This window comes from Nelusetta ayraudi, unplaced genomic scaffold (genome assembly GCF_046127955.1).
Source record: "Nelusetta ayraudi isolate G7.1 ecotype Tasmania unplaced genomic scaffold, CSIRO-AGI_Nayr_v1 ptg000006l, whole genome shotgun sequence".
NCBI lineage: Eukaryota > Metazoa > Chordata > Actinopteri > Tetraodontiformes > Monacanthidae > Nelusetta > Nelusetta ayraudi.
The window spans coordinates 4,585,902-4,603,910 of record NW_027466056.1 but is presented as its reverse complement, the minus strand read 5'-3'; the positions used below and the strand labels follow the sequence as shown (position 1 = coordinate 4,603,910).

The following is an 18,009-nucleotide window of genomic DNA, read 5'->3' as shown; positions in this document are numbered from 1 at the left end:
TACTAAAAGCACTCACCTTGCTTATCGAACCTTAATCTTGTACGCAATACACTTTTTCTTCTTTCTTTCTTTCTTTCTTTCTTTCTTTCTTTCTTTCTTTAACGCAGCACCTACAGCTGAGCCATTAATTGCATTAGTGGACATGCTGCCAGTCAGCGTTCGTAAAACGTCGGTTATTCAAACGATACACAAGCAGCGATTTCGACCCTGGAAGTATTTCACGCGCGCTTTGCAAGTTTTGCAAAGCAATTCACACAAACTTGAGGTACATTCGTTTGAGCTGAATTGTAATGGTAAATGTCATATCATTCAAATAACTGGCTCGTGTATAGTACGTAGTTCTGTAGCTACATAATGCTCCTGTGTACGCACTCAATGTTAGTCAGGCGGAGGACGTGTAAAACGTCTGGGAATCAAATTATCAATTTAATTTGAGGTGTGTGTGTGTGTGTGTGTGGGGGGGGTTGTTATCATGCTGACGGTTACTGCCGTAAGAGGGTAGCCGAGTTCCATCTGAGCAGGCGGCAATTAGGGACTGGCATTTTAACCTCCCGCCACTTTTTTTTTTTTTTTGAAGCCGCACGACACCGGTAAGCGTTAGTGGGGTGTGGGGGCGGTGGTGGGGGAGATTGAACAACAACAACGACCACAACAACAACAACAACAACAACCACCAACACCCGGGCGTTTGCGCCTCTCTCCCCCCCGGAAGGCTGCTTTCAGCACCAGGCTCGGCGCAGGACAGCTCCCGCAGTGTTGACGCGCTTGATGTGAAACGGAGTGGAAGTGTGTGCGCGGGCATGAGTGTGCGTGCGCGTTCGAGGCCAGGTTTGTGTGGGGCGTGCGAGGCTGATGCCCCCGCCCCCTTCCCATCAATATTTGCCCTGCCCTGCTGTACCCTCCTCGCGCTGTTCACTGCAGCTCTGGAGAAGAAATTTTGGGGGTGGCGAGCAAACAAATACACATACGCGCGAGTCAATCAATGTGCACGAAACGTCACCCCCCCCAGGAAACCAGTCATTCATAAGAGGTTAAGTCTGCACCCGGATGTCTGGATGACCCCCCCCCCCTCGACACACACACACACACACACACACACACACACACACACACACACACACACACACATCATGATTTCAATGACCAGAGGCTTGATTTCCTCCTCAATAATGACGTCATTGCTCTTTCTCCCCCTCCTCCTCCCCCTCCCCCTCTCACAGGAACGCCGTTGACGGAAACAAGAAGTTGATCGCCATCTATGACACGAGGTGCGTATCTATGTGTGCGGGCGCGCACACGTCTGCGAGAGTCGCGGGCAAGCACAGCTCTGCTCTGCCTCCCTCCCCTCCCAACACACACATACATAAACACACACGCACACACCTCTCCTCGCTATTCATCAGCGGAAATTATTTAAAGCGAGGCGCGTTTTTGGAGGTAAAATTTAAAGGGGGGAAATGGGATGGAGGTGGGGGGTGATTGGGGGGGTTGTGAGGGTGAGGTAATTATATGCGATTAAAGGGGCTAATCAATCACCGGCATCGATTAATGCGCTGATAAATGCAGCCTGTCTCGCGTCGATAGTGTGCGGGGTCCCGCCATTTCTACAGAAAAACACGCGGGGAGGGGATTGGCGCAGATGGTGTGAGGAGCGCTGTAAAAAATGTCTGCGCTGCGCACACAGCGGGCTCCTGTCACACGCTTGGGAAAAAAGAGAGGGAGAAAAAAGAAAAAGCTTTCTCTGTGCAGAGGCCGCTGAGATTTTGAAATACACCACCGAAAAATGTAAGATTTGTAATTAAACCATTAAGTATTTATAGCTTGATTTAGATTTTTTTTTTGTTTGTTTCTGTCATGGGACATGAACCCCCATTTTAAGCACCCCCCAAAATAAACAAACAGATAAATAAATAAACAACATTATATATGTTTACCTTAAGTGCAGAAGCACCGTCATTACACGTGTTCGTCAAAACGTGGGAGACTAAAAACATTTATGGGGCCTTTAAATATATAGATTAGACTGAAAGAACAAGAGATTTTTTTTTTTTTCACAGTTCCACAGTTTTGTTTTGTTTTTTACAGTGTGGAAGTGTGCTGAGCTCCGTCTATTTGAACGAGCCGAATGCCTTCACCACCAGCACCACCAGCACCTCCACCACCACCACCACCACCAGCAGCATCCCTGAGCCGTATAGACCCCCTCCGCGCACCTCGCACACGCGCACCTTCCTCATCAATATGCGCTCCGGCTGCCGCGCTTAAGCGAACGAGCGAGCGTCCTTCTCGCGGCAGTCAGAGGCGGCGGGAGACGCGCGCGCGCGGCGGCGGCGTACGAGGGACGATGTCAGCCCCCATAATTCATATCTGACTCCATCCGAGGCGCTCACTTTTTCTCTCTCGCTCTCTCTCTCTTACTACCTCTCGCGCCCTCCCCAACCCACCACCTCCTCTCATCCAAACCCCCCCCCGCCCCCCCCTCCTTCTCTTCCTCCTCCTCGCTGCCGACTTTCTCCTCTTCGGCGCAATCAATGGATTTACGCTTGAATCGTGGAGCGTCCGGATCCGTCTCTACTCCTGAATAAAGCGGGAGGGGGCGCCGGCTGGGGATTATTATTATCATATTTTTCCTGCCCCCCTTTTTTCTCCAGCGTGTTGTGGCTCAACACCAAGAAAGAGGATAAACATTTTTTTTCCCCATAAAGAAGCAACACAAGGTGGGGGGTGATGATCGCGCTGCACAGGGTCCGCCAATTCCGCGTCTTTTCCGCACTGGTTGTCGGTTCGATTGTGTGTTGCGCTAAAAGGTAAGCGGGGCTCCCCCCCCCCCATTTCTCATCCAAGTCACATGTGTCATTTAAATGGGAGTCAAGGTTATTCGCCCCGGCTGACTGATTCGGAAGCCGCCGAGGAGGTGTGGGGGGTGTTCCTCCGCACCCCCATCCTGACCACCACCACCACCTAGCAATTCCTCTGTCTTATGTTTTTTTTCTCTCTCTACGCCCCCCCCTCCCGACACCCCTTCCTTCACCCGCCTTCCCGCAGCGTCAATGAACCGGGCAACATGTCTTTCGTGAAGGAGACGGTGGACAAACTACTGAAGGGCTACGACATCCGGCTGAGGCCAGACTTTGGAGGTAAGAGCCCCCCCCCACCCCTCCAATGTTTACCTCTCGACACCGTGCATGCCCCCCCTCCCCTCTGCTGCCATCCTGTCTCTCATGCGGCCAAAGGTGTGAAGCCTTCAGGCCGTTTGTGAGTGTAAACTACTCAGACATCCCTCTCTCTCTTTCTCTTTTGCATGGTGCCCAACCTCTGGCAGGGGCCCCCGTTGCGGTCGGGATGAGCATAGACGTGGCCAGCATCGACATGGTGTCAGAAGTCAACATGGTGAGTGATGTCGACGCCGTCCGTCTGTCCATCCGTCCATCTACTTAACACGCTGCCCTTCCGTACACGGAAGCTGCTGATGTAAATCCAGTTCCGCTCCCCACCCACCCCACTTCCCTCCTCCTGAACCATTACGGCGGCCGGTGGCGAGATGGATGGGTTGGGTTTCCTGGAAGCACTAAAACATCTTTATCTTTCGCGCGCCGCATTAACGGCGCCGGCACACGTACGATGATAAATAAGGAGGAGGGTGAACGCCGGAGAAAGAACAGAAGAGGGAAAAGAAAGCTGCAGCAAGTGGGTCCTCGCCATCATTGGGGGGCGTCGGGGAGGTCGGTGGTGTCTGGACGCTGATAAGTCTGTGCTCGTTAACCTGCAGGGCAGCCAAAAAGTTAACAGTGTTTGAAGGAACGTGCGATGGGGGGAGGAGCACGCTGATTGGATTTGCTAATTCCTGAAGCCGGAGGATGTGTCGAGGTGTGCGTCGGTGTCAGCGTTGGGGAAGGAGGAGCGACTCCAGGCTGTTGTGTCTCAAAATGCCAGACCTGAGGTGACCTGGATAGGTTGTGGCTCAGACGGAGGGCAGGAAGTGAAAGTGGAGGTCTGTCGCTGAGGATCTGTCTCATAGAAAAAAGGCAGATGTTTTGCATTCTTTAAGGGTCGTTCCAATTGCTCTAACCAAGAAGTTTTTTCCAAAGGTTGTTGTTCACAAAGGAGAGGAGTGTAAAAAAGCTCACAGGACAACACTGTCGAAAATGTGGATTTCAACCCTTGGTTGGCGATCGGTTGGAGCCGAGTCTGCTCATGCCCGTGTCTACAGCGACCATCTAGCTGTCGAGCTGGGTTTTTGACATCTTGGCAATAATCTGTACAATATAGCCTCTCATCAACAGTTTCCTCCATCGACTTACTCTCTGAATATCCAAATTTGTGCCAACTTCGCGCGTCATCATAACCACATGACTGAAAGCCAGCTATTGTTTGGGAAAGACGACCCTTCTCCCAGCGCTTCGATGGAAAGGCTAACGCAAGGTGGGGGTGCTGATTTTTAGCAAGTGCGGCTAAACGCGCTGCAGCGCTCGTGGAGTCAAATTCAGGTCAGTCCGGGGGGCCTCGGTTCACAACCCCTCCCCGGCTCAGACACCACAGAAGCTGCGTTTCCATTTCAGCTTTTCGAAAAATGAAAGCGAAATTTCTAAACATTCGACAAAGTACAATTGCGGTTTGCAGGTGTTTCCATTGAATGTTGTGAAGCGCATAAAGCTTAAAGCTTAATTCTCGTCAAATCTCTCAGGCAAGATTTGACGAGAATTAGGTTTGTTTACGTTTGTTTGTCAAGAATGGTTGTTATATTTTTCTCTTTGATTACATGTAAAAAAACATTCAGTCTCCTTCTCGGTCCAAACATAAAGCCATTTTCACTTGAAGTCATATGACCCTGTACGTCACGTCTGCTGACGTGTAAATGCGATATATACCTCTATATCAATACGTCTGAAAAACCACCTCACGAGAGCATCAAAACCTTTCAGCAATATTTGAGAGGTTTTCCTAGTTTAGGTGTTTCCATGACCATTTTTTAATTGCAATATTTACGTTTTGCGCAATTCTAGGGGTATGGAAACGCAGCTAGAGTCTCTCCTCGCACTTGGTGAACGTCTGCTCCTCATTGGCCAGATCCAACTGAGGAGGCAAGTGCATTAGTGGATGATCATTATTCATCAGGTGGAAGGTCTCACTCTCTCTCTCTCTCTCACTCTGTGTGTGTGGGTGTCAATCGATGGTAATGACTTGATTGTTTTCCACACTGGGTGACCCCTTGACTCCGACTTCAAGGGCTCCTCCCCATATGCCCCCCAATCTGGGTAGAAAGCATGACTTTGATACAGCATCAAAGTCTGGAAATTACACATCATTTTATTTGAATATCTTTTTGTTGTGGAAAAGCATGTCCACGTTTGAAATAGTAAAGGTGTTTCAATTACATTCAAGCATGCCCGTCGAATAGAAAAAAAAACCCTGCAAAGGAATCGGGCAACTGAGACTTTAAGCTTTCCCTGGTTGCGAGGAGTGATTATCATTGGCCATGTGTCCGGTTGGCGGGGCCGCAGTGTGCTAACACCACAGCTAAAGCCCTGCTGAAGCTGGGTGGGAGTTAAGTGAAAACAAGATGTCCATTGAGAATAGCCCGCACTAAGCTAATCTCATTTGGCTCCCCGTCACTTCCTGTTGAATACGTCTTCCTCTGGGGCTCTTTGAGGGAAGGTGAAAAGATTGGGCCTCTTGTTTGGCGACAACTCGAAGGGAAGCAAACTCCAATTCGACAGGTGCAAACACTTTTCCATTGGAGGCTCTTTGGATGGACCAACAATTCTAAATTTTGATCCAGTACAGCTGCCTAGCAAAGTTAACCAAAATGCAAATAGTCAATAGGTTTTTCACGCAGCGACCTTCCCAATCCAAAAGTTAACCCCCTCTCCTTTGTTTTTCTCCAATGTGGGAGTCATTAATTTTCATTTGTGAGCAAGCTTGGCTGGACCGGACACAAAGGCGTCCAATGGCCCAGAGGATCAGACAGCTGAGATCACGCTCAAACCGATAATTAATTAGATCCATTCCTCATCACAGCCAGTGCGCAGTGGGACTGCCCGTGCCTGCCTGCCTGTGCTTGTTACGCGGACAATCCACTGGCTGCCATCCAGTGCTGAAGCCAAAAAAACAAACAAACATTAAAAAAATAATCAGCCCGCCCCGGCTGTTTGTTATCGCTCTCCCTTCTTTGCGACCAGCGCCTGACATTTGGTGGGTGCTTTTCATCCCGAGCCGGGACAGTCTGGCGAGGGTGTGTGTGTGTGTGTGTGTTGGGGGGGAGGTTGAGTGCGTGGGGGGACTCGATCCGTACGCAGTTGGATAACGAGTGCTATTGTTCCGACGGCTAGAGCGCCACAGTCTGTCCGCAGAGCAACAACCAACTGCACGGTCCCCGATTAATGCCGTGCCCTCCGCTTTCATCGTGAAAAAAAACCCAATAATAATAATGAATAAGAAAAATTGAGACTCGGCTACATTTCAAGTCGTTCGGGTTCCAGCCTCCATTTCATTTAATTTTCAAAACTCCAGCTTTTAAAATCCGCTTCAACAGCCGAACAGAGTGACCCACAGGCGTAATTAGAAGGATGATGACAAAAGTTTGAGGCTGCTTTGCTGAAGAAAGAGGCCCCGATCCTGCCCAGCTTGCAATCTCAGAGGCAGAGAGATTTGCCAAAAACAAAAAACAACACTGCCGAAATATTAAGCTTGAAGCGACGCTCTAGCTTTCCCCGGGCGAAAAAAAGAGCAGAACAGAAATGAATGCGAAGAGGTTTTTTCCTGCTTCAAGACCCTTAAAATTCCCGTTGCTGCAGAAATCTGAATATGTCACAGTGGAAGCAGTCAATATTTTCAAGAGCAAACAGGTGACTCAGAAACATGACGGTGAAACAAAGTCAATAAATATCTAGGATATCTACTTAAGATATTCTAAGACAATTAGAGACATGTTCAAAAAGGCACGATACTCAGATGACTGAAGGAAAACATGATAGTGGCTCTTGCTCTTGAAACATCATGTCAGACCCATGTTTAGGGTTTTTTTTTTTTATCCTGGGCTCCAGTGGAGCTGCCAGGCATTTTATTTATCCATAAACTTTGCAGAGCGACAAAGAAAGAGTGCATCCATCACTCAGTTTACAGCCTCCTGCAAAAAAACAAACAATAACCCAAAGAATCAGCGCTCGGTTTATCTCCCGGCAAACAGTGACGCTTTATTGGACTTTCCACAGGTTTTGAATTGGGAACGTGGGTAAGGCGGTGTCAGTGGGCGGAGCCTACACCTGACTCACGGGTGTTGAGCGGTATTGAGAGGCATCATAATCAACGCTGCTGGTGATTTACACGACTGCGCGAGTAGAGGAAGCGCAAACACGCTCGGGATTTACCATCTTTCGCCGAATTTACAAGCAGAATTCGATTGAATTGGCACTCGATAGTGAGCCGGCAAGCAGCTCCATAACGCTGTGTTTTCGCTATTAATAAAAGGTGGAAATCAATACGGCGCAGCCGAAGACAGATGATTGCTTTTACAGCTGGCCGCCATTCTTCTTGAGGGAACCTGTCATCCGGGGCCATAATAACCTCGGACTTGTGGCACAATCCTGGGATTTACCCGAGATTGCGCTAGTCGCGGCTCGCTACGCCCATAAACACCCACCTGTTTCTTTTTTTATTGCTTTAAGAATTAGACGTCCGTGCTGCTGGACTGAGCTGGTTAGGAAGATTTGGTGAGATACACTTCTTCTACTTCTTCTGAGAACATATTTTAAATATGAATATGCAAATGCAAGACAAAAGGACCCTGCCCTCAGCTTTACAGTGATGTTTCCCTTCCCAGCGGGCAACTCAGCTCTTTGTTGGCCCCCAACTTTGATTCTCCATGACCCTCATAGTCACTGATTTTTATTTGAAAAGCAATGGGGGGGTTCATTTACTCAGCCTGCATAAGACTCAAAGGAGATCTGTGCCATAACATCGAGGAGCCCCATTAGTGAATTAACAGGGCTGCATACATAAAAAACGATGGGATCCCAAATTTGAGAGAGAGACTGAGTTCTGCAGAAAAGATCAAAAGAAGACAATGGGTGAAAAAAATAAAATCAAAAGACTGTAGTGACTGATAAAAAAAAAGAAAATAAAGGCACAAATGTTAACAAACTAATGTTCTTAGTTGCAGCATCTGGCTTGTCCAGGATGCTGGCACCTGGCAGGGCAGGTCGGCTGAGTGTCTGGGCTCCCGGCGAGTCGTCTCCCGCACAAGCAGATGCTAACAGTGTCTGAGAAAGGCGCGTTAATTACCTCGGAGGGTTGTCTTGTGTGTGTGCGTGGGGCGCCCTGGGCTGACGAGGGACATCCAACCAGGACGAGATCAGAGCGAAACGGATTCGGGAGAAAGTGCGGCAGGCGCGTGCCGAGACAACAGGGACGCATCGATCGTAGAGCAGGAGGAGGACGAGGGGTTCCGCGCGAAAGACGAAAACTCAGAAGCAGCCAGACGCTTGTTTTGCATCAAAGTGTTTGATGCAAGCGGAGGAGACTTTAATTTGCCGAGTTGCGAGCGGAGCGCGTGGGCCGCCTGTTTTCAAAAGCACAACCTTCTCTCGCAGCTGACAAACAGGTGCCACTCTCGGCCCATCCAGCGCTTTATTCAGTAATTTTGGGTTTGGGGTGGGTGGGTGATTTGATTAATGTTAAAGTGGAGCTTCACAAACAGGGGCTGTGGAGGACTGGTCAGAGTTTTTGCGCTGTGAATGCGGTTTCAGAAACAGGCCGAACGAGCGAGTCATGCACACGCCCACGCGGCTGCGTGTGGGTGTCAGAGAAAGAGAGAGAGAGAGAAAAAAAAAGTCTGTCATTACAAAGAGGTGAAAAGCTTTCTCTTTCTCCAAATGTTTCTGTTTTTTTATTTATTTTTTTGCTTGTTTAGGAAAAAAGAAGAAAAAAAAAAATCCCACAGCAAAGTGAGACCTCTTTGTTTCTCACCATCAGCTGCAAGTTGGACTGCGATCGATCGCTACTTCGATCGGCTGATCGATTTTGATTTTGCATGATGCTTTTAATTAAAAAGGTTTTCTTCTTTTTTTATTGTTAAATGGTAGCTAGCAGGTCCGGCTCGTCATCATCCACTGCAGCTGTGCTTTGAATGCGACAACACTCTGAATGCATTGCTCGTGCCCAGCAACTATTGCAGGCAGTTACTGTAATTTCTGCTGCACAGCGATTCAGTGGGTGTCCAGTTGCACGGCAGCGCAGAGTCCTCTGCCGCCCTGAGGCTGAAACAAGCTAAGCTAAAACCCTTAGCTTAGCTGAGAACCTCAGCGACGTCGTACCCGACTATAAAGAAGTCAGTTGGTGACAAATTACACTAATGTCCAAATCAGCAGACTTATGCAGGTTGGGGGTGAAAATAAGAAATCAGGACACTGCGGGTTAATGACGCTACAAGTTTGTGAGCTAAGTGTGACCCTCACCCCAAAAGACTAGAAGGTTACCAACAGCCCATAAACCCCCGCTGACTCAGCCGCATAAAGCGAATCTTGGAATCAGATGTTGCCTATGCGCAAACTGTGTCACACTAATTAGCCTATATGGCTCCTCCAGCTATGCGAACAACAAAAAAAAGAGCATATCTTTTTCACCGCGCAACTGAGTGTGCCTTAATATACCCCCACGTCTTTTATCCAGCATCCGGCTTCCTGCCTGATGGAACGTAATTGGCCTCGGGAGAGGAGAGGGCCTGCTGTAGGATGAAGTGATGATCACTAAAGATTTAGAAGTAAGCAGCGCGGGCACCTCCTGACTGGCGCTGCCAAAACACGCAGAGAAAGGATAGCCGCGCCGTTCCGCTCGTTCCGTCTCGGCACGGTAATAAGCCGCGTTTATTGGATGGCGGGAATTGGAGTATGACAGACGTCGACCCCCAGTTTCCTCCCACGGCGGCGCACGGGCTGTTACGGGGGCTGCAAATAAAAGAGGGCAACGCCCCTAACAGGATTTATGATTGGGGGTTATTGGACGGGTCATCAATCAACAGGGTGACTCAGACGATGGTGACACACGCAGTAGATTCAGAGGGAGCAGGAGTCTGGCAGATTTCGAATATAAACCGTACCCTCAGGGTAGAGGAGATAGGACGCCTTCCATACGTTGATTATTGTACCATTACCGAGGCCATTTTTCATTCCCCGCTCGTCATTAGCATCAAACTGACAGGAAATACGATTAGAGCTAGATTAAGGTTTATCGTGTTTATGCTATGATTTGTCAATTAGTGCATTAGGGGCATGCACAACACCTGGAGTCTTCCAAAGAGCCTCGCTTTGGAAGGGATCGCACAGTGTTGAGGCAGATGAGAAGTTGCTACTCATCAGAATTTAGGGTGTGATAAGCCTTGTAACCAACTGGACAAAACTCTGCCTCGTCCCGTACCAAAACAGAATGCTGCAGGATTTTTTTGTGCAATGGTGGTAGCCAAACGAAATGTGCCTCTCTGGAGCCACTGTGAGACTCCAAGTTTTGCGTTTCAGTTGTAAAGCTCGTCTGACTCAGCTAGAATATGATTAGTAGCTGCATAAGTTCAGCAGGCCACAACTTTGTTAGCAAGCGGCCTGCTATGTTTTTGTGGTGGTGGTGGTGGTGGTGGTGGTGGTGGTGGGGGGGGCAGGCTATTCCAGCAACACGCAAAAAAAAAAACAGACCAAATGGGCTTGACTGGATTTGGCAGGTATTAAATTGGAAAGTGTCATATTGAAGTGAGCCAAACTATCCATAATGGAGAGCAGGGTAGAAAAAAGTGGATGACGATATGAATTTGCAGACTTTATTTACTCTGTTAAGGTCTTCAGATGATGCTGAGACTAACCTGCATAGCAATTTAGGCCCGGCACCTCCGAACATTCTCAACAGAGGTACACAATCTTCTTGCGAGTCTCACAACATATTGGTCCAAGAGTTCAAGAAACGTCCACGATGGCAGAAATGCGACCCACTCCAAACAGGAAGCAGATTCTGCAGTGTTCCAACCCGCAAACAACCAACCACGTCCTGTTCTTTTTAGCCGTCCCTCGTCTTTTGTGCCTCCAACGGGAAAAGACGGCTATCAACCTGCCTCGCGCACCCTGGAGCTTCGCCTCCGCTCACTGTGTGTTATTTCAAGCACATGACACACTTTCGGGGAGCCATTCACATAAAAAAATAAAAAGAAAACAGAGAGAAAAAAGACTGAATGTGAGAGATGTTTTGCGTTATGGACTTCAGCATGTTTCGGACCGAAAAAGAGAAAAAGAAAATTGCAATTATGTGAGCTGCGACAGCTGTGGCACACAAAAGAGACAAATGTTCAATGTTTGTACAATTGCCATTGTTTATTTTCTGCCCGCAACGCCCCTCTCGTCCTGTTATGAGGCAATTCATCATAAAGCGCAGGACAGTGAAGAAATTATCCTATATATTGAAGGCCAGCCCTGTCATTTAGTGGGTAGTTTGAAGGGGTGTGTGTGTGTGTGTGTGTGGGTTTCAATCTCCCTCCCTGCGGCCACTCTCGATCAGAGCCCGGGGAATTGTGCGGGGTTGCGGTGTGTTTTTAACATTCCGTGGCAGAAGGAAAGGAGGTGGTGGTGTGTGGGAGGGAGGGAGGTGGATACAGGAAGTCACAGAGGGATTCCCCCTGCACCGCCGTGATTGGCCGCCTCAGGGGGAAACGGGGGTGGGACGTCGTGGCCAAATCACATCGGAGTGACTCAAATAGTTCGGCTCCAAGCGTTGGGGTTCGCGCAGAGTGTGCCGCACTTTCTTTTGTTTTCTGGCAAAGTTTAGTCCGCCGCCGCGCCATTAATATTTCATGCCAACGTCCAACACCGTGAAGATGCTAGCGCGTCTTTTATCTGTGCCGTTGTGTTGGCCACGGGTGTGGCTGCACGCCGCGATGCAAACAGCGCTAGCTGATATTGGCGCTATCGCGGCGGAGCAGTCGCCTGCGCTAGCGCTCCAGTGAGGAAAAGGAGCGGGGGGTGGGGGTGGGGGGGATTAAATTGAATATGGGTCAGTTTGCAACTGAAACCGCTGCTTATCTGAATTCTCACCCACCCTGAATGGAAGTGATTATCCAGTCCGGGTTAATTGAATAGTAGGAGGCTTGCTGGAAGTCCCGTCCGCCAGGCCACCGTCACCGGTTGTGCGTTCACAATGCAAGAATCGAAAGACCTTCATGGACTGTTTCTGCTAACTGGTCTGGAGCCGGTGTGGCAGGTCGTAGAGCAGTCACAAGATGGAAATATCATCACATCAAGGCCTTTTTGCTCATGTTGGCGAACTCAGTTCCCATGTTTCCAATGGTACATGTTTTAGCTAGCTAAAAAGAAAAACAGACAAAAAAACAAGATAAAATAAAAGCCTCAAGCCAAGTGCAAAAAAAGCATTATGGAAACAGGCCGGGAAACTTTGCAGAAAAACATACGCTTATAAGCAAACAGCAGTGGATATCCGTTGGGAATCCGTGGTCTGTGATGGGAATTGCCGAGTTGTCAATAATTCATAATCGCATAGTTCTGGTTTGTGGAAAAATATGAGCCCACCTCCCTGGTAAAAATGAAAGGGATGAAAAAAAAACAAAGGAAAAAAAAAAACCCAGCTCCATGGCAGGTGATGCAAAGCCAAACTCGTCTGAAATTCCATTTGATTGCTCCTCATGAAAGATTGATGAGGGCTCTGGCTCGTGTTTGCGCGGGGCTACACAGTCAATTTGAATCATTTATGTCTTACGAGGGGCGTGCGCCTGTTTTTTTTGCACGTCGGAGCTGCTTGCCACGGCTGACCACCTGCTGATACTCTGGCGGCCGGTATGGAAATGTACACCTCGGGTGTGATACGGCCCTGGGGGGAGGGAACGAGAGGCTGCTGCGGTGGTGGCGCTGGCAGTGGCTTGGGGGCAAAAGAATTGATGTGATAAGGGTCAAAACGAGGCAGCGCAAAAGATACTAGTCATTTGTGGCGATTGATGGAGGCCACGGTTGAAGATGGGGATCTGAGTCTGTCAGTGATCATTCTTATGGGCAAATTTAATTTTCGCCCCCGAGCCGGGATCAATCCACGTTGACCGCCTCAATGGGGTGATGACTGATAACATTTATTGCCCTTTGTGCAGCCAGATCCTTGAAGCCGACAGTGATTCATCTGTGCATCTGCGGAAGCAATGCAAATGGGGCAGTGGAGGGTGGGGGGCGGGGTTAACTTGGCTCTACGTTGACTCCGTCGATGCTGGCGAGTGTTTTAAGCGGGGTCCGCAGGCGCACGTTTTTGAACGGTCCAATGGCATGAAGCACGGACTCCTGATTGAGGAGTTGTTGCAAGGTCGTGGATGTGTTGAGTGAGTAAGCGTGAGTGTTGGGGGACTAATGAATGAATGAACAACCACACATTTGTAAACACGTCAACCTCTTGCTGATTATGTAAGAGCACCAGAGCACCAATGACTAGCCAGACTTATCAGTCGGTCTCTACAAGCCCTTGCGGTCAAACACGGGATTACGCCAGGCAGTTGATTGGAGAACAGTGGATGAGAAAATGGTTCAAGGTCAACAAAACTCATGGCTTAAAGTTTGCTAGATTCTTAAAGGATGCCACAATACAACTCAGAAGTGCTGTACCCGCACATGCAATTTCAGTGGACATCTTGGCGACGGGAAACTCTCGATCTTGAGCAAATTTACAGAGCCATTCAAGCTCGCGAGGCCCTCACGACGAGAAAAATAAACATTTTCGTAGAATTAGCGTTGTAACCCCTTGGGTTACCCGCTTGAGCCACGCTTAATCATTTTACTATGAACCCTGTAAAAGCTGGAGGACTGACAGAGCCCTGGGGTGGAACCGCGCTGGTTATTAATCCAGCTATGCAGCGAGCTAGCGTTGAAGTATTCTCAAAATATGGCACACAAAACCGTTTCATCACTCATTCTGATACACAATACCGCAACCATTCACATACGTGCACTGCCTATTAATGTATATAATGTGCTTGGCGTTCTAATGGATGGGATTGGTCCGGCGACCAGTACATTCCTCAAGGGCGGCCACTAATGGTCGTTTACACTATTGGCCGGGCCGATTGATTGAGTCATTGATTCCAGCCATTATTCATGCTATCTCTCAACTGGCACCCCCCCGTCACCTCTAGTTGCCATGGAGATTATTGAGGCTGCTCGATTCAGTGTGAGAGAGACTGTCTAAGCAAGATGCAAAACAAAAAAAGAGGGAGGGGGGTTAAGAATTACTTAAAGTGAGAAAAGAAAGCAGCATTCCTTGCATTAGGAAAAAACACGGGGGCAGAGTCGCACCGTAAGTTCAATTGGATTTTCATGTTGCTTTTAGAGAACACATTCACAAATGAATGAAGGCTTTATTTCAAACACGAGTGAGTCATACAAATATAGATAAATAACAGAAACAATACAAATGAAAACACTCAAATCAGTCAAGAACAATAGAAATAAAATTAACATAACATTTAAAAAAAGAAGCACTTGCTCATTTAATCCTTCCCCTTCATACTTTATGATCATCCTGTTTATTTCCTGTTTAACCTTCTTTAATTTCCCATATGTACAGTTAACCAGCAAATGTTGCCAACAAAATTAATAAAATAAAGAACGAACCATGTTTAAATGTGTAAACCCTCGTGTTCTACCGACCCTACTTCTTCCATGTACAAATGTACAGAGGATGATGTGAAAATATATATGCCTAAAAAAATGGGGGATTGTCTTTTTTTTTTACTAATATTAGCGAGTATTTCAGTGCACAACCGGAACGCCTCCGCCACCATACTGTACACTCGTGGCCAGTGCCACCACGCTTTCCCCCCAGCTCACGCTGTGCGGCCAATCTGGATCCTGTGCTGACTAAGAGCCTTTCCTGGTTGAAATTTCAGTGCGCTAACCAAACCTGGGAAAGGCATCCGGGGATTGGTGGGGGGTGAATAGCAGCCAAGTTGCTTGCATCGGAACGCATGTCGCAAGTCACATAAGAGTTAAAGTTACGTAACAAGAGGATAAGGTTTTGGGATGGTTTCCTGCAGTGGGTTTTTCCCCCCACCATTCATAATCTTCATTTTTGAGCGTTCTGTATCACCCTGCCTGTGGGGAGAGAAAAAAAACCTGCCCAAAGCCTCCACATGAACCGTTGCCAGATCGGTGCAGGTTGGTTTGGCTTCAGCGGGCAGCAGTGGGGGAGGTCGCGGCAGAGCGGAGGCTCACGCTTGGCTGAGATAAAGAGCGGAAATAGTGACGAGAGACCCTTTGGTAAGTGGATTAAGTTATGGGGAGGGATGGGAGGAGCGGCTCCGTCCTCGGTCTCCTCGGCTCCTTTTGGCTCTACTCGAGCACAGCTCATTCCAATGTCCCAGCTGGACAAACTATCCATTTGCTAATGTTTTTTTTCCCCTTCTCATTCTTGTTTACAACCGTCCCAAAATGACTCCGGAGGACTAATCCTCTCCTCGTAGCCACGTGTGCTATGCCGGCGCTAACCAGACTTTGGTGGCAGATGGCGAGGACTTATTACAAAGAGAAATGCTGAGAACTGTGCTTAAAATCCCTTCAGGTTCTCGGACACTTGTGCGATTTCTAAGAAAAGCCACAATTAATGTATTTGTTCTAATACTTAAGGGGCTGTTCATTGGTTTCTGGTTACTTTAATGACTTTGAATTGAAAGACGAAGACATCTGTAGCCATTCCGGGGGGCTCTTTGGGGCTGCTGGGTTATGCTAGCATTAGCACAGTTGCGTATGTGTCGCGTGGACAATGGCAGCTTCAGCTGAGGCTTATTGACATGTCAGTTTCCAGCAAAATTAATGAAAATGATGTTGCTTGTTTAATTAATAACAGCAAATATTAACAGTGACAATGATAAATTACCTCAAAATATTGAACTGCGTACTGGTATGAAAATGAAGCCAAGTAAAGAATGAAGATAAACTCAAAAGGTGACAAGTTGTTTTTAGGTACTGGTTAAAAATGCTAACATTTGCCAATTACAGGTGCCAGTTACACGCTTCCCTTACTTGGAACAAATATCAGGAGCATTATCTGAGTGTATTTTGTTGGAAAAGAGTGTGTTTCAATGTTTGTCTTCAACACAATGATTGCAAGATGAAAAACTAATATTCCTCCACATTTCCCACAGTCTCCACTCAATCAGTTAGCATAACTAGCTTAACATTTGTTGTATTCACAGTATGCGGTTGGAGAATTGCGCCGCCTTTGTTTACTGGAAACGAGTGGCCCTCGAGATTTGGTTGTTTTTGATTTCCGATTGCAATTTGGTGTGTAGGGGGAAAACACCAATTAGGCAAACAAATTATTTATGACCATGGAGAATAGTGATCAAGTGTTACTAAAAGCACACATTTCCATTTGGGTTCCCTGATGGAGAGCGAAAGAAGCAAACAAATATGGAAATGAACAAAACTGCATTAAAGTGACACTGGTGACTAGACAGGCGTGTCCTTGCAAGACCGTGCCATTGGACCAGCAATCAAAGTGCTATTTTATCATAAAACAGCAGTAGGGAGCACTGTGCCAACAACTGGAATGCCCCTCCACCTGCTATGCGGCTAACAAATGTGGCTTGGAAAACTACGTTTTAAGCTAGCAACACTGCACAGCAATGCCTCAAAATATAAAGTCAGCGGTAGAAATCTAATCAGAAAAAGAATCTCAATTGTTGAAGGCCTCGTGTTGAGCAAGAGGCAGAACGTGTGCACAGTGACAGCACTGTGAATCACTGCACCTCTACTGGGGATACGCTACTGTTGACTAAAACTCTGACAAAATCTTCTATGAACTTTTTTTTTATTCTCAAAAGCAGCGGCTATGTGAGTCATCCCGCCCACCTTGTTGCTGAACGTTGGCATATCTTTTGTGTTTTGTGCATTACTGTACGCCACAAGGACACAGGCATGTCTCGGGGAACCTGCTGCTGTGTGCTAACCCTTTGGCCCACACTGCTGCCAGCTTGTGTCATGTTATTTAAATCTAAAAGGTTAATTGTGTAATATTTGGAGAATTTTTAAGAAGAAACTGCAACATCAAGTGGTTACATTTTAGTTCGCAACGCTCTTTCATTAAAGTCTCTTTCGGGCTCTGTACCCTACCTCTCCTGAGCTCGCCAGTGAACTACGGTGGCCAGCAAGCACAAACCCGGACACCTTGCCAACCTTCTGCGTTGATTTATTTGAGGATGCGAGCTTTCTCCCTAAATACTAAACTCACAGTCGGGTGGGCTGGATTGTCAGGACCGGCTTCCTTAGAAATTTGGTTGTACAAAATGGCAGCTAACTGGGAGAAAGACCCTTGCTGTATGTATATTCTTATATATATGCAAGAACCGTTCTATGAGTAGGAAATCCAAATGACTTTGATGTATGTGTTTATGGGCTGTATATTAAACTTTTACAAATATAAATATACATAAATCAAGCCAAATTTTACAGGCTGGACTAAAAGGCCTTAGCGGTAAACCAAGAAGGCACCTTCACATGTCACTCGTCTGACGTCTGAATGATTTAAGGTGAACTGACGTTCTTTTGTATTTTGTGCACCACAGGACTACACGCTGACCATGTACTTCCAACAATACTGGCGGGACAAGCGGTTGGCTTACGTGGGGATCCCCCTCAACCTGACCCTGGACAACAGGGTAGCTGACCAGCTCTGGGTCCCCGACACCTACTTCCTCAACGACAAGAAGTCCTTTGTGCACGGGGTGACCGTCAAGAACCGCATGATACGCCTTCACCCGGACGGCACCGTCCTTTACGGCTTGAGGTGGGTGACCGAGGAAAAACCTGAGGAAAAGAAGGGTTTTCTTTCGCCTTAACACTGAGAGATATTACACCATACTGTTTTTTTACAGTACGCTGCGGCAAGCCAGCTTATTTATGTTTTCAGAATGCTGATGTTCTGGGCCATGCAAATGAGTCACACTTCCCGCAATGGGCGACAACGTGATTCTCAGGGTCAAAATGTTCTGGC

General features: G+C 47.6%; 1 protein-coding gene across 4 annotated transcripts in view; it reads left to right on the top strand.

Moving 5' to 3' along the window:
• LOC142881842 (gamma-aminobutyric acid receptor subunit beta-3-like) overlaps positions 1 to 18,009 on the top strand; it is a 52,726-nt gene that overhangs the window by 17,829 nt on the left and 16,888 nt on the right. For 2 of the 4 annotated variants that reach the window (XM_076016214.1, XM_076016205.1), the window contains exons 2-5: positions 1,221 to 1,268; positions 3,046 to 3,137; positions 3,323 to 3,390; positions 17,582 to 17,802. In XM_076016214.1, coding sequence (XP_075872329.1) covers positions 1,221 to 1,268; positions 3,046 to 3,137; positions 3,323 to 3,390; positions 17,582 to 17,802 — 429 coding nt within the window. Of the gene's footprint in view, positions 1 to 1,220; positions 1,269 to 2,670; positions 2,808 to 3,045; positions 3,138 to 3,322; positions 3,391 to 17,581; positions 17,803 to 18,009 lie in introns of those variants that run through there. The other 2 variants (XM_076016232.1, XM_076016224.1) reach the window with 1 other exon arrangement.